Genomic DNA, 21,048 nt, shown 5'->3' on the forward strand with positions numbered 1-21,048 from the left:
GGGGAATAATACTAGTGTTGGGACATAGGTCTAGGTCGATGGATAATCGGGAATGCCGTCTGGAGCCAAACCTTCGCGTAACGAACTTTAGGTTTAAACTTAATTGCGAGTATTTGGAAGCATTTATTTATGCTTTGGTAGAACAAAAATAGCTTGTTTCAACCCGTGCTAGTGTAGACATAAATTACATCCTACCAGAATGATCGACACAGTTCGACATGCAGTTCGAGACTTCAAGTCTCTCCCGGAGATTTATACTTTCCACTACTACTCCGTACTACTACTAGTAGATGATGGTGTAATGTTCAATTCATTCCCCCATACAGTACTCAATCCGACACCCGGGAAAATCTTACAGGATCTTTTCCGTAACTTTCACCTTCACCTCGCCGGTCCCTTGCTTCGGTGCTCCCGTCAGTCGGATATGATGCACCGTGAGATCATCTACCGTAGTGTCATATATCTCCATGTTGAAGGTGCGAATGAGCTTGGCAAAGGTCAGGTAAATCTCCGCGTATGCCAAACTAGAAAGACAATTTTAGTTAGTACTTGTCCTTGGCGTAAACCCCGAATTGACAAAGGGGATACGATGGATGGGATCCTACTTGATTCCGAGACACTGTCTAGTGCCCTTCGTAAAAGCGGCGATAAACTTATCAAGGTTGACACCCTCCTTAGACGCCTTGACCCAGCGCTCAGGGTCAAAGCGATGGGGGTCTGGAAAGATACACGGGTCCTGGTGGACAAGGACAGTACAGAGACTAACGGGAGTCTGTGTGTGCACCGGTTAGAAGAAGCCCGTAGTCGAATAACATGAAATGCAGAGAACTTACACCCGGCGGGATTATATAGTCACCGTACTTTAAGGCCTTGTCATTTGCAACTCTGGGGAGTCGGATTGCTGGGCCATGGGAAAGCCGAAGACTCTCTTGAACCGCTCCGGTCTGCCAACACTGTTAGGCCCGTAGTTGCATTCATGCCTCACGGTTATCCTTCCGTTTTTCCAAGGGAACGAGAAGGAAACGAGAGGATGCAACAAGAATGGGAATATACAACTTACTAGATAAGGGAGACATTCGAGTTGAACATGGGAGTATACACCGCTCGACACACCTGGCAAAGTGTCTAACTCCTCACGCAGCTTCTTCAGGATGGTCTTGTTGTTCAAGATATGAAACATGCCAACACTGAGAGCTCTTGCCGTTGTTTCCGTGCCTGCAAAAATGATCGTCGTACCTTCGTCTCCCAGACGGTCAAGTGTCCTCTCCTGGGGCGGAATGGTCGGGTCTTCAAGTGCTTGCACGATCACAGACTTGGCATCTGCTTTATTCCCCTTATCCAGAGACGCACGGATGCTGTCTTTAATCTCTTCCTGAGAAGAGACAAGATACGCCGCCCCTGGATGGATCAATCGCATGATCGGAATCGGCAACTTCTTGATGGTATTTGCGATCCACGGAAAGAATCTAGTGAAATGATAGAATTGAATCAGTCCTAAAATGGCATCTCTCACTTGGAACTTGAAACCTTCATTCCCAAGATAGTCAAAGTTCTGTCCATAGAAATACGTGGTCACGATGTCCGCGGTGAGGGCGGCAAATCCAGCGTCTAAATCAACAACCTGTCCATAATGCATGGTCTCCTCTAACCGCGAACACATCCGCTCGATCCGCTCATTGATAGCGGATTCCAACCGAGTAACGGCAGCCTTTGAGAAGTAAGGGTTCAGGATTGAACGCCGTAACCGGTGGACTTTGTGGTGTATGGTAGCGAGACTGGCTTGCGGGACTGAAAACGCAGCCACTGCATCGTGATATTTGTCTGTGCTTCGGTGGTTGCCAGCATACACGGTGCTGTAGTAGTGTGGATCGCGAATATGAATCTCATTGGCATTTACTCGAACAATAGGACCTTGTCGGAGGACAGCATTATTAGGTGACGAATCTGCAAAGAGGTTGGTCTCACCACGTACCGTACACTTGGTGCATCCTCTCCATTTCCCATAGAAACATTCCGTCCTTCATGACATCGTAATAGAACTCATAATAAGGACCAATCGCTGCTAGCTTCGGCCCCGGGAATTTTCGCAAAGGATGTAGGTAAAGGTTGTAAAGGGCTTTCAAGGCAAGATAGGTCGCAAAGGTAGCAACGACAACCCCAAGGGTTGCCAGGCCATTGGGCCTGCTTTCTGAAATGGTGTCCAGCATGACACTGTTCTCTTCAGATTGATACAGTGTGCTTGGAGAGGGTAGCAAAGAGCGCGAAGAACCAATCTGCCGAGGTTGCTGATTGTCAAGCAGGGGCAACTCGAGAGTTAAAGTTGCATTGATGGCGAGTCAGGCAAAAAATATGAACCTTTTCAATAGTCGCAAGGGGCTAAACTGCATTGACCACGAATCACCATGTCTAGGTATAAGAAGGCTCGCATTGCGTCAAACATTGCTCCACCACCAAAGACACTATTTCCAGCTGTGGATACAATGGATGTATCGCCACAAGACCCGGGTTCAGCTGCGGAGCTGCTCGGATGGCTGGCTATATCGACTACATGCCATTACAACTCTAAATGACCGTATCATAGTAGAGCTTAGAAGAATGGTAATTTTGCGAATTGCCATGACCAGCTGACCATACCAGAGGGTAAATCAGTTCCCACACGACGTGTAAGGATATCAGCTACTTGCCTGGGTCATGGCTATATAACCCTACAGAATATACCTTGGGAGTGGATGTAACCACGCAACTTGAACTCAAACAATCTTCAATTCCATATCTCTCTTTTGCACAGTCTCTTTCCAGATCTCCAGCACAATGCCCGGAAAACAATTCCCCCTCAAGGAGTACATTGCCGCTCTGGCCAAGTTTCTGGACACCATAGAGTACCAGGACGACAATTTCAGCCATGAGCAGCGTGTGGAAAGTCTACGATATGTCTACCAGCACACAGCAAAACATTTCGACCAACCGATCGAAAAGGCTGCGGTAACGGTCAGTCCCAAAAGGCTGCAGGCTGTCATGCGAACTAGCACACTCGTTACGGTCTATTGCTGGGTCAAGTGTCCACTTGATGTCATGGTAGGCGTGTCTATCTACTTTGCCTATATCATCATGCTGGATGACTCGAGCGACACTCCCACCACAGAGATGAAAACCTTTTGCGAAGATTTGATCAAGGGAAGGCCTCAGAAACATCTGTTTTGGCAGCGCATGAATGCGCATCTGACAAACTTCCTACGTTATTACGACGGGTTCTGTGCCATCACGATCTTTAGAAGCACATTGGACTTCTTCCAGGGCTGCTGGATCGAGCAGAACAACTTCGGCGGCTTCCCTGGGTCGAGCTACTTTCCACACTTTCTTCGGCGTCTAAATGGCCTCGGCGGCATCTCTAGCGCTACTCTCTTCCCCCGCTCGGAGTTTGATGAAGGGACTGTCTTTGAAGAGATCGTCACCGCAATCGCACAAATCGAACCGCAGCTTACACTCTGTAACGATCTGATCTCGTTCTACAAAGAATACGACAGTCCAAGGGATCAGATCAACTTGGTCAGCAACTTAGCCCACTGCAACGGAGTTAGCTGGGAGATTGCCTTTGAGGAATTGACCCGCGATACGATCCTCTATTGCGAGCAATTGGTGACTGTCTTCAAAGGCAAAGATCCCAAAGTCGAGGCTACCGTTCGTGCCTTCGTCCATGGCTATGTCATCTGGCATCTGTGCGATCCGCGGTTCCGCATGCAAGAAGTCTACGAGCAGGCGGGCCAGAGTGAGGCCGATCTGAAGTTCCGTCACTTTTACGAGCAGGCAACCAGCATCGGCGTAATTGACTTCAAGCTCTGGGCTAGCCCGAGCCGTCTCAGCAGCGACAAACGGAAACACGAACAGGCTTTCGGTGATGATCCCCAGAATGGTAAGACCCGTGTGCTTGAAAGCATTGGGCAAGCGAACGCCAGCGAAGCTGTCGCGTTAGCTCCTCTGGCTTAGCGGGTAGATAGGTTTGCCGATGTAGACCTTTTCCTGTGCCCTCATCCTTGCTCTATCATTGTTTGTATGCGCCAATAGATTTATCACGTTATTTTTCTCCAATTAGAAGTATTATCTGGTTAAGTCTGGACTTCAATCTCAGCCGGAGAAGCTTCTCCCATGTAGCTCGCTTCTGTTTACCTCGAACCTCATCGGCATGTCCGGTCAGCCGAGTCAGCAACCATGGATCTTCGCTGCGTATCATACAATACAAGTAACCGGTGGCTTTTGTGATCGACAAACTCGAAGATCAGACCTGAAAGATGAGAGCTGAACCTCGCAAACGCAATTACGCACCAGACTGACTGTATTATTGAACTCAGCACGGCTCGTGTACAACCAAGAAAGCTTCCGGGAGGTCTAAAAAGATGTATGCTATCTCTCTTTCCATATTGCATGACGGGTGGGTCCCGGAAATGTTTTCCCTCGAGTTAAACTAAGTTGATTAGATCATTGGCGAGTTGAATGCCGTGCCGATCGCGGCACATTTGTATACAGTATTTGACATATCACTGCAGGTAGACGGTACGGAGTGGCCCGTGCACCGTATTAACGATCTAGATGCGTGGTGGACTGTTGGCCCACCCTTATCTGTGCATAACTAGTAGCTTTTGACGAAGCAACTGTCGGCTCGTAGCCTATAATTCTTTCCCGTGTCGAGGAATTTAAGTCGATCATGGTTCAATGGTCAGGTCGGCAGAGGTGATAGTCAAGAGGCGCAGCTGAATGATTTTTTTCAAGACATCCCGCTTAGAAGCGATATTTTTGTGGATATCATGAAAGTATAACAAATCGAATAACTCGTTAAACTAAACCTAATTTCGCAGATCAAGTTCACCATGTCTCGTACAAGGCCCCTTCGGAAGCATCATTTTGCGTAATTAAGTAGCAAATCACAAACAGTGTTTTTGAATTACTCTCATTGACGCGTAAGTTCGGTCACAGTCAAGTCAAAGGCACTACACGTCGCCGGGGTTGATCGAAAATTTCCCTAATCATGGAAATACTCAGTCTACTCGGTGGCCTACTGCTTCATTTCTCGTATGGTCAAAATGGCATGGCGTGTGCGGTAAGGAGCGGAAAATTGAATATGAATTGCTTGGACTACCTAACTAAAACGAGCGTAGAATGCAGACATAGTGATATCACTGAGATAGGAACAAGCTATGACAACTAGAAATGGGTCAAATACAGAAAATGGCGATGACATTCAGTGGCCATAATGGACGTTTCCGATTTCCCAAGTTGAACTGGTAAATTCCGCCCGCGTTCAGTTTGCGTACCGAACTTCAAATCCACCGGTCATGAGTTGATCGGACTCGGTGACCTTCTCAAACCAGAGTGCCCCTTCCTTGCGGCGCTTCTCATACGGAGCGGCATATCCCTCTCCAAATGGTGGGTGGTTATGGTACGTTGTCGCGCACCAGATTGCGAACCCGGTGGCGAGATCCTCTTGAGACAAGAACCAGCGGCGTAAGTCAACGGGAACGGCTTCAACAGGGTTCTCAGAGAAATAATCCTCCTTGCGCTGAAGGTATTCCTTTTCCAACTCAAAGCACCTTTGCTTGAGCCAGGCTTTGGCCTCTTCAACTGACAAGCCTTTCAGCCTGTTCAGAAGAGGGATGGAGTTGATCATGCTGCGGCCTTTGCCGTAGGTGGAGTGTATCTCAGCCTCTTTGTCATAGTGGTAGTAGTCGTAGACATAGCATGAATGAGTCCAAAGGGGCAGGAAGATGTCCCGAACAGAGTCCAATTGGTCCTGTGTCAGATCCAACTGTGAACCGAATTCAGCATTGTCACACGCCACTCTGTATTAAACCGATTAGTAAATAAGAATAGGAGAAATAGGAATTAGTGTGTGACTTACGGCCAGGCAATGTAGTTCGTCCGATCGAGGGCGTATTCTTTCATCGTTTTGTAGTGGGCCATTTTGGGTTCCATATCGGTTCCCTCGACCAGCGCAACCAAGGACTTCACACACTTAGGTCCCAGCTTAGGGTCCAGGTTTTCCAGGATCTTGGGCCATTTGGTCATCGTATTCTTGTAGTTTGCTTGCCAAACTGGGTTGTCATACTTGGGGTCTTTAGGGACAGGGTTCGCGTAAAGTGTAGCGTCCAACTACAAGCAGAGTGTTAGAGACCAGAAAGAAGCAGAAGGGAGAGCAAATCAACCAAGGGAAAATAGAACAGGGAGAGGTAGTATACTTACCATTTCCGTCAATTGCTTTTCGAAGCCTTCATAGAGTACATCTCATCAGCAAATCTCTATAGTGCCATATTCAAGGAAAAGTTCTCCTACACTCATAGAAACTCAACACTTCATTGAGATAGGCCAGCATGGCAACTCGGTCTGGGAAACTTTCTGCGAAGGTGACTGCAGCAAAGTTGCCCCTAGGCCCCAAGGCTCCCGGCATGGCGCCGACATCGTCTTTGCCAAACACATCAATTTGGGCTTGGATGGAGGCATCATCTGCGCGTTGAGCGTACTTGCTGATATAGGGTGGAAGTGTTTTGAAGAAGTAGATGGGGTCATCCTTCCAGAGCTTGCAATCCAGCATAACCGAATGTCTTCTGAGTCCTTCCATGTTGCGTAGCACCTGGGGGCTGGTTTATCTTGATCGAAAATTGCGAACAGCTCAAATTGCTCAAAAGGTTGATAACAGTAGGCAGGTAAAGAAGGGAAATAATAACCAGAGTCAGATTTAAATAGCTGAAGCTCACTTGTCATGGGCGAGCATAGCTGTGAGTGACATGTAGGAGGTAGGAGAGCCTTTCCTTCTATGGAAAATGGACAGCAGAATCCAGCGGAAAAAAGACTAAGATTAGCGCGAGGTACCATTTAACCCCCTGTATCTCAGCTGATCGCCATCAATTTTCAGTTCTGGCGTGGCGTAGCTGAACAGTACATATCCATTTGAAGTGATCTATGGATTATTGATGGGATGAGAGTTTACTATGGAGTAAGTAGATATCGTATGCGGGTCAGATACTCTCTATGTATTTTGCAACCCTACTGTACTAGTGGTGTATGTATTACAATCTTGTAAGGTCATTACCAGATCCGTACACGAATGAAAATCGCTGTACGGTGTTACTGGAACCTAACTTCTCATTCCAAGCCTGGGGGGTCTTGAAAATATGACAAAAAAAAGAAAGAAGAAAAATGAAAAAGAAAAAGAAATTGCCAGTAATTGAAGTCATAACTTGATTATTGGTTACGTCAGTGTCAAATGTGACACGCAAGACAATGACTGGTTGTGTTTTTCCATAGCTAGCAAAACAGAATCGTCTCTACCTCCTCTCTGAGTTCTAGTACTTCCTACGTAAGATCAATCAATAAACCAAAATTCTATTGACCTGTTAGAGCCTAAGTATTGGAACGTTTAGTTATGCAAGCGCCTCTCTACGTGAGATCCAATACATCTCCAAGTCTTTAGTATCCCGCCGGACAAAGATCAACCCACCCAAACTCCTATACACTAGCCGGTACAACCGAGGGAACCCGTCAGCATTTTAGCTATAGATAGATGTCCGCCGCAGGGTCGCTAGACATGTATATAGTTTCTCTGTCGCTATGGAATCCATTAAAACCAGTTGAAAGACATGTTGAATATGCTGGAGCACAATAATACATTAGTCCATGGACAACTACATAAACACCGGGATAGGATATCAAAGGGGAAAAAAAGACTCACCACCCATCTCAGGAAAATAGAGCCAATCATCAATGGCGAGTGACTTTGGAAGGGCCACAGATTCGGCCACGCAGTCTGTTCCATCACACGTTGGGCCCCATATGGTGTATCTCTCATACTCGTCCTCGCTGTCCAGAGGATAAAAGTCTCCTGATGCACGAAGAACCTTTGGTTGCGGACCGGGCTCAAAGATATTGCAGATGAAAGTACCGTATACACCATCATTAAGGTAGAGCATATGTCGATTTTCCTTGTCCTCATCATTAGCAGCAGCATCACGCCGCCCAATGATTCCGCAAGCCAATGTCAGGGCGCCTGCCGCAAAGTAACGCCCGGGCTCGGCCACGATTTCAACATCAATGCCGCAGAAATATTTACCAATACACTGTCGGATGGAGCTGGCCATAGCATCGAAGTTATGAGCTGAGAAACCACCCCCAATATCTAGCAGGTGCATGTCATGGCCGGTACGCAGCCCAGCGTCGAACACTTCGCGGGAATTTTGAATGGCCTTGTCAAATGCAGTTGGGTCTTTTGCATTCGAGCCAATATGGAAGCTCACTCCTACTACAGAGAGGCCCCAGGATTTCGCGCATTGCAGAAGTTTGACCGAAGTCGCTGAGGATGCCCCAAATTTGGAGCCCAACGAATACGTGGCAGATGGATCGGATGCTAAACATCTCAGAATTAACTGAGCATCCGGGAACCGCTGACGAATTTTCTGCAGTTCTGCCTCGTTATCGAATGTCATTTTCCTTACCCCGGACTGTTGAGCATATTCCAGGTCGGATATTTTCTTGCATGGGTTTGCAAAGATTATTCTTTCTGGTGCTACTCCTTGCGACATCACCAGTTCCATCTCATTCCGAGATGCGCAATCAAAACCGCTATTCATTGCATTCAGAACTTTGATAATATGAGTATCCGGATTGCACTTGACAGCTGAGGCGCATTGTCAGTCTAAAACCAAGCATAATAGAGAGAGAGAGAGAGAGAGAGAGAGAGTTCGCTAGGAGAGACCAACCGTAGAATGGTTTCACGTCCGGTAGGAGACTCGTCCACCGCTGATACTCGTTGTAGACATAGCCAAGGTCCATCACGCAAAATGGTTCAGACCGGTCCCATTCCGATGGCTGCGATAGCTTCCCCTTCATGGCTTCAAGAACTATGCCATTTGTTCGTGGCCCGCATGTTTTGCTGTGGCAAAGATTCCCTTCTGGAAACCAAGCTACTGAAGACGTTTCCTCTGTCGCGTATGGCATTTTTACCCTTTCAACCGAATATGAAGCTTGATCAGTAGTGGACAGGCTCTGAAAGAAGAATCAGATCGGACGAACTGAGAGAACAGTGCATCAGATGGGTATTCCAGGGCTTAGTGATATATAGTTCCCCAACCCCCCTTATAGTTAAGTCGTACTGCCCTCCTCACCGTAATTTAACTAGCCGTCCATGTTCAAATCCCCACCCGCTTCGCAGATTAGTTTGCCCCCATTCTAGATAAATGATAACACATAGACTGGCTAAAGGAATTACTAGATCTCAAAATGTACCATGGTCCTAAGTAAGAGCTTTGATCGCTTTAATTGGTTATGGATATGGGGATTCTCATACTCCGTACGGTACTCTGTATGCCTCCCTGATGGGTGGGGCGGCTGAAAGAGACGGCGATGCAGCAGCCAGCTGTATGTACCGCAAGGATCTTGGAAAATAGCGCGGCTTCAGCTGAATGAGCTGAAAGAGCTGGGCGGGGCATGCAGTGACGAATCCTAAACATAGCCGGAAAGGCAATTGTCTCGACCCGCTTTAGGACACCGTACTAGACGGGTTGTTTTCGCTAGGGTTTGGAGATGATGTACTCCTCTCCTGTGAGATAGATAAATACTAGTTCCTTCGACCACTAACATCCTCATTCGTTTTAATTCTGAGAGTTGTATCGAGTCTCTACATCCATATACCTGTATACCTCAAATCTTTATCTCTCACTACTCCCTCTCTTGGGCAGAAGTATGTCAAAGAAATCCTTCACCTCCCCGGATGATCAAATCACGCTAACAGCACGGTAGAATACATCACCATGTCTGAATTCATCCCTACCTGGAAGCAACCCAGTCACCCGGAGACCCTCCAAGTGATCAAAGGTGCGACACCATACACAGCAAGTGCCCGCTCCTTAGTGGCATTGCCTGCCGGCGCATTGTTCAGCAAGATCACCACGGCTATTCCTGCGCCCAAAAAGACATATACGTCTGTTCAGACCGGACCGGGCCTGAATATCGAGCTGATGTCCGACCTTGTCTACTGCAACCACTCCTGCTCTCCTTCCCTCGAATTTGACATGTCAACATTTGAGGTCCGGGTCTCACGGGACCGGCCACTCTCCGTGGGAGACGAGTTGACATTCTTTTATCCCAGCACCGAATGGGACATGGTCCAACCATTCAACTGCTTTTGTGGGTCTCAGAACTGCCTTGGACTCATCGCAGGCAGTCAGGACATGGAGGCATCCGTTCTCAGCCGATACTGGTTGAATCCGCATGTGAAGGATTTGTTGGCAGGAAAACAGATGACGGTGGCTCCCGAATCTACTGAGGAGATTTCCCTCAAAGCTTGAGTTGATCTCACAATGGAGGAATAACTGGGGGCACAAACTCGGTCAACTTGTTTTCTCCTGTATTGGGAAAAATACATAGACTTGATAGAGCTGCAAATAGACATGGCGCCCAACTGGAATAATTACCACCAGGAGATGGTGATGCATCGATCATCAATCACGTCAATTGAGTTTAATCAGTTGACTTTTCGCATCCTTGTAAATTAATCTTATATAGGACTTGTACATGTACTGTCCCGTCTACTCGGTAATGATACAGTAACCCCTCGTTTCTGTCTTTCAGGTCCATTCGCGTAATGCAGAAGCTAATGCGAGTGTTTCGCTTCGTCTTGTTTTCTTTCTTTCTTTTGTTTTTTATTCTTCTTTTCCTTTTTTCCCCGAAATGTTGACGATCCTAATATCCTTCTAGCTGCAATCTTGAACTCAAAAATATTGACAGCTCGTATTACAAAAATATTGGACCATGTATTTTAGGCTGGGTTCTGGAACGCCGATCGGCAGTGGCGTCGCAATATACTGAGTACTTCTCCTGTCACGTACATACACGGTCAAAGAGGCCAAAAATTCGCGCATATCTCCTAATCGTGCATGGGAAAATCACACCCGAGATCTGTAGCGAAGAACTGGTATGGAATAAGATCAACTAACTTGTAATTTTCGTAACATGCTTTATCCAAGTATCAGCGTATTGATTTATCTAGGCCATTCTGATAGGGAGCGTTCAACAATTATTACCTATACCACTGCTGCACGACTCTCTGGACTCTTAATGATCCCGAGGCGCTCTATTTAAATATATTCAATCATCCTGTTCACTAATTGGTGCTGACGAGGTCTACTCATAGACATCTAATTGTCTGACCACACCACTCGCTGTTTGTCAGCATCACCTATCACTCCAATACAACTACAATATCAGCTTAGAACCATGGCGAAGGATCAGTCCATGAGTCGCACAGCAAGCTTGTGTCAAGAAATCACAGTTCCGAAGACGATTCCAGTCTGCATACAGGATGTTTTCTACCGGCGTGTCCTGGAGCAACATGATGCTCCTGCGGTGTGCGCCTGGGATGGAGAGCTGACATATGGAGAGTTGGATGACAAATCCTCGTCTTTAGCCAGAATTTTGGCGCAGAAAGGGATTCATCGAGGAAGTTTCGTGCCGCTGTGCTTCGATCGGTCACTATGGACAGCAGTGGCTATGCTGGCAGTTCTCAAGGCTGGCGGTGTCTTTTGCTTCCTAGAGCCAAAGTACCCACTGGCTCGACTGGAACACATGTGCCGTCATATAAATGCCAAGATGGTGCTATCCGGTGAATCTCGGTCTGAGCTGGCGAGAAAGCTGGGTGAGCACCTTGCGGTGAACGAAGATTTACTAGCGACCTCACCATCGGATCAGGAACTGGTAGATGTGGCTCCGAATCAAGCCGCCTACGTCGCCTTCACCTCAGGGTCCACTGGCAAACCTAAGGGTATCCTTGTTTCTCACCAAGCTTTAGTCGCCGGAATTCTCTACAACGATAAACCTATGTATCTGAATCGGACTTCCCGAGTCTTGAGCTTCGCATCATTTGCATTCGACGTCAGCTTCTTGGAGCATTTTTGGGCGCTCTTTGTTGGAGGTTGTATGTGCATTCCGTCTGAGTCTGACCGAGAAAATAACCTCTTGGAGGCAATCGAGAACCTGCAGGTCAATTGGGCCTTCCTTACTCCTTCTGTAGCTCGTGTACTCAATCCCACGAAACTACCAAGTCTGAGACATCTCATCATGGGAGGAGAGCCCATCACTCAGACAGATATCGACATGTGGTCACCGCATGTCCATCTCATAGGCGTGTATGGCCCAGCAGAGTGCGCGGGGTGCACCACCATACAATCCGACTATGGGAAAGTAGAGTCTGCCGCGAATATTGGTTTCCCTTATGCCGTCACCTGCTGGATAGTGGATGAGAACAACCATAACGTCCTCGTCCCAACCGGCTCTATCGGGGAGCTTGTGGTCCAAGGCCCCAGCTTAAGTGAAGGCTACGTCAATGATCCAGAGCAATCAGCAAAGTCATACATTACAAACCCTCTTTGGCTTTCTGGTTCCAAGGAAGCGGAACAACAGTTATATAAAACAGGAGATCTGGTTCGTCGCCTTTCTGATGGCTCGCTTCACTTTATCAGCCGCAAGGATACGCAGGTAAAAATTAACGGTCAGCGCATCGAGCTCGGAGAAGTTGAGCACCACACGCGGGCAGTCTTGGGGGGTAACCGAGAGGTCATTGTGGAAGCTGTCAAGGCCGGTAGACCATCATCATCTCTGGTTGCCTTCATTGTCACAGACAACATACCCCAATCTTCTACCGAGCTCTTCCTAGCACCAGACGCGGGCTTCAAGGATCGAATCAACACAACCAAGTCGCTGCTACGCGAAAGGTTGCCTGATTATATGGTCCCAGAGACGTATATTTCTATCAATCATCTCCCTTCGACAGTGACAGGGAAAGCGGACCGCAAGCGCTTGCGAGAGCAATTCACGCTACTTACGCGTGCCCAGATAAAGGCTTACTTCGGTCTTGAAGACAAGGTGAAAGTCATGCCACTTACAGAAACAGAATTGAAGATGCAGAGACTTTGGGCCAAGGTGCTCAACCTAGACCTGCATGAAATTGCAAGAGATGACGATTGGGTCTCCCTGGGCGGCGACTCTCTTGGAGCTATGCAACTGGCGTCACTTGCCCGTTCAGAGCAATTTTTCCTGACGGTTCCTGAGATATTCCGCCATAAAACGATCTCCATGCTGTGCCAGAATATAAAAACAGACGTTTCCGAGACCATAGAAGAGATGAAACCATTTGCACTTCTATGCGACCATAAGCTGGAAAGCGACCGAATTCTTCAGACCATCGCAGATCAGTGCCAAGTATCTCAGAACTCGATCGAGGACGCTTATCCTATCACCTCGCTCCAGCTTGATGCATCTATCATTCCCATCCAATGGGGGTTAAATTATACACTACGACTTGAATTCAAATTGCCGCCCACTGTCGATCCAGCTCAGCTCACACTTGCATGGGAGATGACGGTTGCCTCCAACCCTGTTCTCCGTACGCGCATCGTTGAGCTGACGAAAGACCATTACATACAAGCGGTCATTCGATCGAAAATTCCATTAGAAAATCTTGACAGCTCGAATATGGCTCGATATGAGCCTGCTGTCGATGTCTGGGGAATTGGAAAACCCCTGGTGCGAGTCGGTCTTCAAGCAAATCGGTTTGTCATGTTGATACATCATGCTATCTACGATGGCCAATCTCTACCCCTTGTCTTCCGAGACATCTCCAACGCATACCAAGGTCAAAAGTTGGCCTTGATACACTTTGCTCCATTTGTTCGGTGGTCGAAAAGCCTCGATGCCCCTAAGCGTCAGTTCTGGATTGATAAATTCGCAGGGTTCGACGGCAGAGTTTTCCCTCCGGTGCTGGATCCATCGCTGGACCCTGTCGAAAGCCGCGAACTTACCGGACACCTAAACATCGTCCACGATGCTTTCACGGCTACTAACAAGATCCGCGTAACGTTAGCTATCGTGATCTCCTGGCACCACGGTACCAACGATGTTGTATTCGGGGGCGTCTTCGCACGGCGATCGGCACCCATCCCGGATATCATAGATTCAGCCGTTCCGACGACTGCGATGCTCCCTGACCGAATCAAACTGGACCCCGACGAGACACTCAGGTACAACCTGGAAAGAGATCAGGATAACATCCTGTCCTTGATGTTGCACGAGGGAATTGATGACCGAGATATCGAACAGCTGAGTCCCGAATGTGAAGCAGTAGCATGCAAGTATGGTACCCTGCTTGCTGTGCAACCTGATTTGGCCACCGCATATCCAGAGATGTTTCGAGAGCGGGACATGCAGTATTATGGTCCTATTTGCGCTTTGAATGCTCTGATGCAGTGTTACCTGTCCCCTGAATCTGCGACCATCTCTCTTCGCCTCAGCGAGAGCACGATGGATGGAGTATACCATTGGGGGAGATTCCTGGATGAATTTGAAGCTGTCTTCCACTTCATCCAGAAAAACCCGGATGTGAAGCTTTGTGATCTTCGACGTCAGCTGGACATTCCAAATCCCCGTTCCCCCGCATAGATCTTGTCCCCCTGACACTAGTGTTCGGAGGCGTCACAAGCCATTGATAGTACGGGGAGCAGGGCACGAGCCTTTGAGAATCCTTGTGGTGTGATAATGTTGCTCATGGAGTGACTAGTGTTAGCACTGAGAAGAATGTAAGCTAGCTTAAGGTGACTACTTATACTTGGAATTATATTAAATATATTACCCTCCTGCCAGTACTTACTCCTATATCAAACTAATAGTAGTACTCCATACACAAACTGGCAAATCTAAGGCGGATTGATAGCACGAAAGTAATAGAACAATAGCTAAATCTGGTTTACTCCAAGTACAGCCTAAATCACCAACAACTTTGAGATCTTTGAGCCTCAGGATTCTAGACAGAGGCATGTCTTTAGAAGGCGCATCGCCCCACCCAGAAGAAAACCTTATTCTTTGCCTGACGCCAACGGACTGATGGATCGGAGGCCTTAAAATCGAGGTCGTTTCTGAGAATGAACAGCTGCCTTGACGATAAGCGATTGTTAGAGCTTCCAAGATCAACATTTAGCTATATGCTACCACTGCTGATGTTCGTACAGGCTATCTATGCACAAAGGTATAACTTATCACCAATCAAACAATTTTCCGGTGCTTTCCGACGGTTGTGGTCGACATGCTGCTTGAAGAAGCTCTCCTTCCGGAATGAATGGTCTCTAGTCATCTCCCCCACAGCAGCATTCGAAGCAAGATGACCACAGCAACTAGCACGATAAAGCCTTCTATTCATCTGTTATATGCACAGAGAGAGACATACGTGTCATATCAGGCCCTTCTTCCCTCACCGCCAACGTGCAGACCTATATGCCTAATGAAAGGGGAACAGCGACGAAAATGTTGCAGCTTGCAAGTGGTACGGTGGCCTGAAGGTAATCAAAGCTATATCAAACAACGTAGTACTAGATGCAACACAAGACAGAGAATGGTATATTGAACGAGGCTTTTAGGACTCCTCAATAACATGTAACAGAGAATCTCATATTTGAGAAGTTCATCCTCTTCGCATGTTCAGCTATCTGTACTTGAGGATATAGAGTCGCCGGTACTATATGGCCCACTTGGGGATGAAAATTCTTTCCATATTTCGATGAACCGTATATTAGAACTCACACTCTGAAACAAGTCCCCACATAGGTGTTTAACCTTCAAGGCCTTTGCGGGTCCCCTGAAAATAGTGGCTGATCAGTTGTGTTCTCCTGCACACGTAGGAGTTTCCATTTCTCAGCCATTCCTTGTGGTAAAAGTATAGTTGATCTGGGATAATATCAGATACATTCCACCATGGGACCATCAATAACACCATACACCCGCAAGCTGGCGCGCAAAAGCCACTGCAAGTCTCGTCTTGGCTGCCAAAACTGCAAGCGGCGAAGGGTCAAGGTTAGTTGCTTTGCTCTTTTGCTTGTGTCCAAGACAACGAAACTGACAGAGCCTGTCTCAGTGCGATGAGATAAGGCCACAATGCAGCAATTGCATTTGCCACGCAATTGATTGTGACTTTAATTCTCAATCACGAGATCCTTCTAGGCCATCAGCAGAAGGAAGTCCTATTACTACAGACTTATCAACGTCCGACGAAACCGATGGCGGTTATACTTATATCACATCCTCGAATTTCAAGCCACCTAAGCGCGCACATATCGTGTCATCAACCGCCATGCATCAGCCACCGCGGTTGAACCAAATCTCCCAGAAAGTGACACAGAGGCCATTCCAATTCACCGCCACTGACATGCCTTGTTCCACCATCTACTAACCTCGAAGCACCTGATCGGCTGCAGCTCTCGCGCGCAACAGGAGCTCTGCCGTCTCGGCTTCACCCATCACTACGTTCTACGCCTACTCCTCGCCTTCGCCGGCTTCCACATAGTACAAACACTCGGAGACTTATCCAACAGTCCTTACCTGGGAATGTCGACAGACTTCTACACCGAGGCAGAACACCATCTCAACCTTGCAGTACGCGAGGTCAGCACACTCGTCACGCAAATTCAACCCAATAATTCAGCCTCTCTGTACGTGTCTACCATCTTCATCTTCCTCTCCTCACTAGTCAAAGGCCCCCAAACAGGTGAGTACATGGCCTTTCGGGACGACGGGAATCCAGGCCACCTCAGCCTGTTTCTCGGCGTCCCATCGATCTTGGAACTATGCCAAACCGACATCCACCCCAGTGTGTTCGCGATCCACGGCGGCGAGGAAGAACAACAACACCCAAGTCCAGAAACCCCACTGAACACCAACACCCAACACAACCCAGAAACTCCCACCCATTACGAGGATCACCTCGCCGCGTTTCGTGAGCTACTCTCCACTCTCATCCCCACCTCCGACCCCCGCGCATCCAGTTACCAGCAATCCCTGAACCAGCTTCATTTCAGCCTCCACGCCGTCCTGGGTCCTCTGGGGCTGGGATGTCGCCTTTCCCGCTGGTCTTTGCTTGGCTGTATCGACTTCCGGATGAGATTGTCTATGATCTGCAACGAAGAGAGCCACCTGCTCTTATCCTCTTTGCCTTCTTTACCTTGCTGCTGAACCAGCTTACCCAGGTGTGGTTTATTCGCCCTTGGCCACGGCATATCATGTTTGACATCTATTGTAACCTGGATCCGGGATTTCAGCCGTATATTCGGTGGCTTATGGGTCATATTGGCGTTGGCCCGGCTCAAGTCTCTTTGAGTATTGATCATTTGGAGTCGTTTCATGCCAGTTCTATGTAATGGGTTGCTAAGTATCTGGTCCGAAACAGTGTATTATAATCAGTTTCTCATATATCCATGATTTAATCATTTAATTTACAGGTCATAGGGTCCAACGTTCCACACCAGTAGGAAGCTAGAGTGATTCAGCTGATCGGAAGCCAGCCTGCTGTCCAAAACCTAACTTGGATTCGCTGCACCACTACAGCCGTTCGCTTTCTGCACAGTACTCAACAAGTAATAATATTCAAACTGAAGTCCTCGCCCGGTCTCTAAAGAAAAGAAATAATAAATTACAAAAAAAAATCAGACAGTGAAGGAATGAAAGGAAGAGAAAGTAAACGATTGTTGTCTGTACCCCTGAGGAGTGGAAGGTGACAATGCGCTCTAAACACAACGGAAGCTCTCCACTGACGAGATATCTCCGCCCATATATTTGGCCTGGGCGGGATAAGGGCACACTATACGATGCAGCGGTTCACCCTCGGGCCTGGCATATTCCACCGGGAGGGTTTCTGGAGCAGTGCCATTCTCCACCCGCCGTCTCAGTGCATCAAAGATCGTAGTCGGCTGGCCGCCTTTCCCGCCGGAGCAATGCCCGAGCCCGGGCGACTCGAAGTAGCGAAAGAAGTCCTGGACATCCGGGAATTGATTTTGGACAGACTTGTAGTAGAATTCGGTACCCTTCGTAGGAATGCTCTCATCGGCCTGTGATATGGGTCCTTAATGTTAGAAGCTTGGGGTAACTTAGGGCTACAAAGAGAAAAGGGAGGAAAGCAACGAACCACGCCATGATAAGTGAGGAGCTTCCCGCCTGCCTTGCGGAAGGCAGTCAAGTCTGGATCGGCCGCGTTGATGGTGCTGGCATATTCTTGGGTGCCGAGGTGGAAGAACTCTTCATAAACCTTGGGGCTCATATGGATAGTGTCAAAACTGGCATTCTTGGCCACGAACAGGTTGAACCACATGTCTGACTGTGAGGAATTGACGCCAGGTACGGAGCCGAACTGGCTGATGTCGGCCCCCGGGTTCACCCCATACCACAGTCGCTCGCCGTCCGCGGTCTGTGGTCCTGACCAGGCGGCATCGGCGATGAGCGCGGCGCCGGGACTGAGAGCCATTGTTTTGTTCAGAGCGCTGCAGGTGAAAGTCTTATTGACAGAGGTGTACGGGCTATATTCGCACGCCGTAAGATTAGAGATGAGCCCGTCCACAATTCCGTCCTTCGCGTCACAAGCGGCCACAGCCTCGGTCGTCAGAAAGTCCAACTCGCAAGCCAGTGGGTTGACTCCATGCCACTGACGCATCAAAAGGGGATAGTACAGGGCGGACACAAACTTGGTCCATGATTGGGCAGGAGCCGAGGCGACAATGCCATCGTACGCCGTGGGGTACCGCTGTGCCAGCATCAAGCCCTGTCGACCGCCCTGAGAACAACCACTCCAATAGGCGTAGTCTGGAGCTCGACCGCAGAAGCTGTTGACCAGGCTCTTGCCTATAATAGCTTGATCATTCAAGGACCGGGAGCCCAGATTGTTGAACGCAACATAGTCAACGTTCCCGGGGCTTTGGAGCGCCCACGAGCTGGGCCCGACGGCATCCCCCAAGCCAGCATCGGTGGTGGTCGCCGCATATCCCTCACCGATTGCGCCACTCATGAAGAACTGAGATAGCACGAACCGTCCAGCTTGCCAGCCGCCACCTCCTGTGGCTTGCAGTCGGCCGTTCCATTTGGTCCGAGGCGGAAGCCAGGTCTCAACTGTGATCTGGTCGTTGTAACCAGGGTGCGTGTAGGTCACGGTGATGTTACAAAATTGCGCATTGCGCACATCAACATCGCCATGATTGTAGTTGAAACCGGCCGGGACGTTGAGGGTGTAGTTTGTGACCCACGAGGCTGACAGGGAGAGAATCTCTGCCCCGAAGACGGTGGGAGATTGAATTGCTGCAGGCGAGCAGGATGTGATGTTCATCTTGAATAAAGAACCCACTCTGCATAAAGATTTGAGGATGTACTGAGTCCTCTGATTGACAGCAGCACTCCTCCTCTTTATATACTTGACTTGAACATTCAAGACTACTACTTGTATGATACCATCTCATCAAGTTCCTATTGGATTGATTTGATACGAATGCGAATTTCCTTGCAGACAGGCCCTGGTTTGGAAATGAGTGGAGACAGGCCAAAATCTCGCGGCGGGCCATTTGTAAGGAACGGTCGGCAACAGTAAAGAAAAAGTATGAACCGTGAAATTGATCTTACAAGACTCTTCTGATGGTTGAAAGCTATCTATAGTAGAAATGACCCACTTGGAACCGCACATCTTTCCGATTCGGGCAGTTCGTGTTCGGGTCTCAGACATGAGTGGATCTGCACCGTCAATCTATCTCCACTACCAAACCTTTAAGGCTTCTAGAAGTCTACCTCAGGAGTATCGCTGCAGTATTTCTCTAGTATTTGAGGACGAGTGAGTCAGTGGCGAAAGGAAAAGGAAATGAGGGGGGACTAACCCACAAAAAAAAAAAAAAAAAAAAGATACATGTCAAAAGCAGGAGCGAGGGAGAACGAAGATATTTGAAACTAGACAGAATAAAAGACTATTAAAGCTCGTTGGGGCGCCCTACCTTTCATAATCTTATACTCCAAATCATCCGCAGATTTATCGCAATGGGTCAATTTGGCCAAGTAGTGTGGAGGGGTTTCCCATGCGCTCTGACAATTGGTTCTCTCATCTGCCTTGTCATAGTTGGCCTCGGTTGCACTCGAGCTCACAAGGCAGAGAATCTCTACTTTTTGCGTGTAAGTCAATTATGCCTCACAACCAGGACTCAGCCTCATCCTAGTATCATAAACAGGTTGAATTGCAAAATCTGACGGTAACCTCCCACTCCGTGATCGATACCACTCTTGAACATTTTAATATTACCCATTTGGACTAGTTCATCCAAGCCCTCGACGAGGTCAACAACACAACCGGATTAAATGATTTCTACTCGATCGGGCTCTGGAGCTACTGCACCGGCAATATAACAGACAATGGGACTTACAAAACCACCTACTGCTCCAAACCGCGGGGCGGATTCTGGTTTGACCCAATCGACACCTGGGGCCTAAATGGCACCAACACCAATGATTTTCTTCCTGGCAAACTCAAGAAATCGCTAAACATGTATCGTAATGTGTCGCTGTGGATGGCCATCATCTATCTAATTGCAGTGATAGCCACCGTCTTGGAGATCATGACCGGCCTCATGGCCGTTGGAGGCAATCGCCTGGTCAGCTGCTTCGCATGGCTCCTCGCCGGGGTCTCACTCCTCTTCACCACGGCCATGTCTATCACTTCCACTACCATCTTCGCGACCCTGGCCGCCACCGTCAAAACTGTGTTGAAACCACACGGGATCACCGGGCACATGGGTCGACATATATACGCCGCCACATGGCTCGCGGTGGTGCTATCGTTCCTGGCTAGTGCGCTCTGGTTGCTGGACTATTGCTGCTGTTCCAGGCGTCGCACCACACCTCGGCCGATTGCGGCGGATCACCAGCAGTCATACGGCTATAGCTCCGTGCCATTAAACGGTGTGACTGCTCCGCGGCATACCCCCTATCCACCCGCCATGGTCTTTGCGTCGCCGCCCAACTTGCAGGGGTCATATCAGCATCCCATGCATCAGACCCCGACTCACAGTACACCAGAGGATGCATGCGAGCCGTACAGACATGGCTGAGCTTATACAAACTCTGAGAGTCAGAGGGTCGATGGCGATGCATCTCACGCAAGTTGCTGTCTCTTGGAGGCGATTGGGATCCAGAGGTTCGATAATGAGAAAGTCCATCAAATGCGTTGGT

At 48.4% G+C, this 21,048-nt stretch overlaps 9 protein-coding genes across 9 annotated transcripts; 5 read left to right on the forward strand and 4 right to left on the reverse strand.

Moving 5' to 3' along the window:
* Positions 1–352: 352 nt before the first annotated feature.
* On the reverse strand, positions 353–2,207 carry AO090026000383 (cytochrome P450; the record flags this gene model as incomplete). Its single annotated transcript, XM_001821795.1, has 5 exons — positions 353–524; positions 606–772; positions 834–944; positions 1,061–1,911; positions 1,973–2,207. 5 exons carry the CDS (start codon positions 2,205–2,207, stop codon positions 353–355), a joined length of 1,536 nt encoding a protein of 511 aa, XP_001821847.1.
* A 604-nt stretch (positions 2,208–2,811) lies between these two features.
* On the forward strand, positions 2,812–3,984 carry AO090026000382 (uncharacterized protein; the record flags this gene model as incomplete). The annotated part of the gene is made up of 1 exon (XM_001821794.1): positions 2,812–3,984. The coding sequence occupies one exon, from the start codon at positions 2,812–2,814 to the stop codon at positions 3,982–3,984; it is 1,173 nt and encodes a 390-aa protein (XP_001821846.1).
* Positions 3,985–5,293: 1,309 nt separating this feature from the next.
* On the reverse strand, positions 5,294–6,607 carry AO090026000381 (terpene synthase family protein; the record flags this gene model as incomplete). The annotated part of the gene is made up of 4 exons (XM_001821793.1): positions 5,294–5,831; positions 5,891–6,141; positions 6,232–6,257; positions 6,322–6,607. The coding sequence occupies 4 exons, from the start codon at positions 6,605–6,607 to the stop codon at positions 5,294–5,296; spliced, it is 1,101 nt and encodes a 366-aa protein (XP_001821845.1).
* Positions 6,608–7,539: 932 nt separating this feature from the next.
* On the reverse strand, positions 7,540–8,979 carry AO090026000380 (type III PLP-dependent enzyme; the record flags this gene model as incomplete). The annotated part of the gene is made up of 3 exons (XM_001821792.1): positions 7,540–7,637; positions 7,718–8,659; positions 8,742–8,979. 3 exons carry the CDS (start codon positions 8,977–8,979, stop codon positions 7,540–7,542), a joined length of 1,278 nt encoding a protein of 425 aa, XP_001821844.1.
* An 812-nt stretch (positions 8,980–9,791) lies between these two features.
* Positions 9,792–10,328, forward strand: AO090026000379 (uncharacterized protein; the record flags this gene model as incomplete). Its single annotated transcript, XM_001821791.1, has 1 exon — positions 9,792–10,328. The coding sequence occupies one exon, from the start codon at positions 9,792–9,794 to the stop codon at positions 10,326–10,328; it is 537 nt and encodes a 178-aa protein (XP_001821843.1).
* A 928-nt stretch (positions 10,329–11,256) lies between these two features.
* On the forward strand, positions 11,257–14,472 carry AO090026000378 (uncharacterized protein; the record flags this gene model as incomplete). Its single annotated transcript, XM_001821790.1, has 1 exon — positions 11,257–14,472. One exon carries the CDS (start codon positions 11,257–11,259, stop codon positions 14,470–14,472), a length of 3,216 nt encoding a protein of 1,071 aa, XP_001821842.1.
* A 1,935-nt stretch (positions 14,473–16,407) lies between these two features.
* On the forward strand, positions 16,408–17,031 carry AO090026000376 (uncharacterized protein; the record flags this gene model as incomplete). The annotated part of the gene is made up of 1 exon (XM_023236089.1): positions 16,408–17,031. The coding sequence occupies one exon, from the start codon at positions 16,408–16,410 to the stop codon at positions 17,029–17,031; it is 624 nt and encodes a 207-aa protein (XP_023091014.1).
* Positions 17,032–17,582: 551 nt separating this feature from the next.
* On the reverse strand, positions 17,583–19,168 carry AO090026000375 (putative feruloyl esterase; the record flags this gene model as incomplete). The annotated part of the gene is made up of 2 exons (XM_001821788.1): positions 17,583–17,903; positions 17,981–19,168. The coding sequence occupies 2 exons, from the start codon at positions 19,166–19,168 to the stop codon at positions 17,583–17,585; spliced, it is 1,509 nt and encodes a 502-aa protein (XP_001821840.1).
* A 695-nt stretch (positions 19,169–19,863) lies between these two features.
* AO090026000374 (SUR7/PalI family protein) lies at positions 19,864–20,927 on the forward strand (the record flags this gene model as incomplete). Its single annotated transcript, XM_001821787.1, has 2 exons — positions 19,864–19,995; positions 20,136–20,927. 2 exons carry the CDS (start codon positions 19,864–19,866, stop codon positions 20,925–20,927), a joined length of 924 nt encoding a protein of 307 aa, XP_001821839.1.
* Positions 20,928–21,048: the final 121 nt, after the last annotated feature.

This window comes from Aspergillus oryzae, chromosome 3, assembly GCF_000184455.2.
Source record: "Aspergillus oryzae RIB40 DNA, chromosome 3".
NCBI lineage: Eukaryota > Fungi > Ascomycota > Eurotiomycetes > Eurotiales > Aspergillaceae > Aspergillus > Aspergillus oryzae.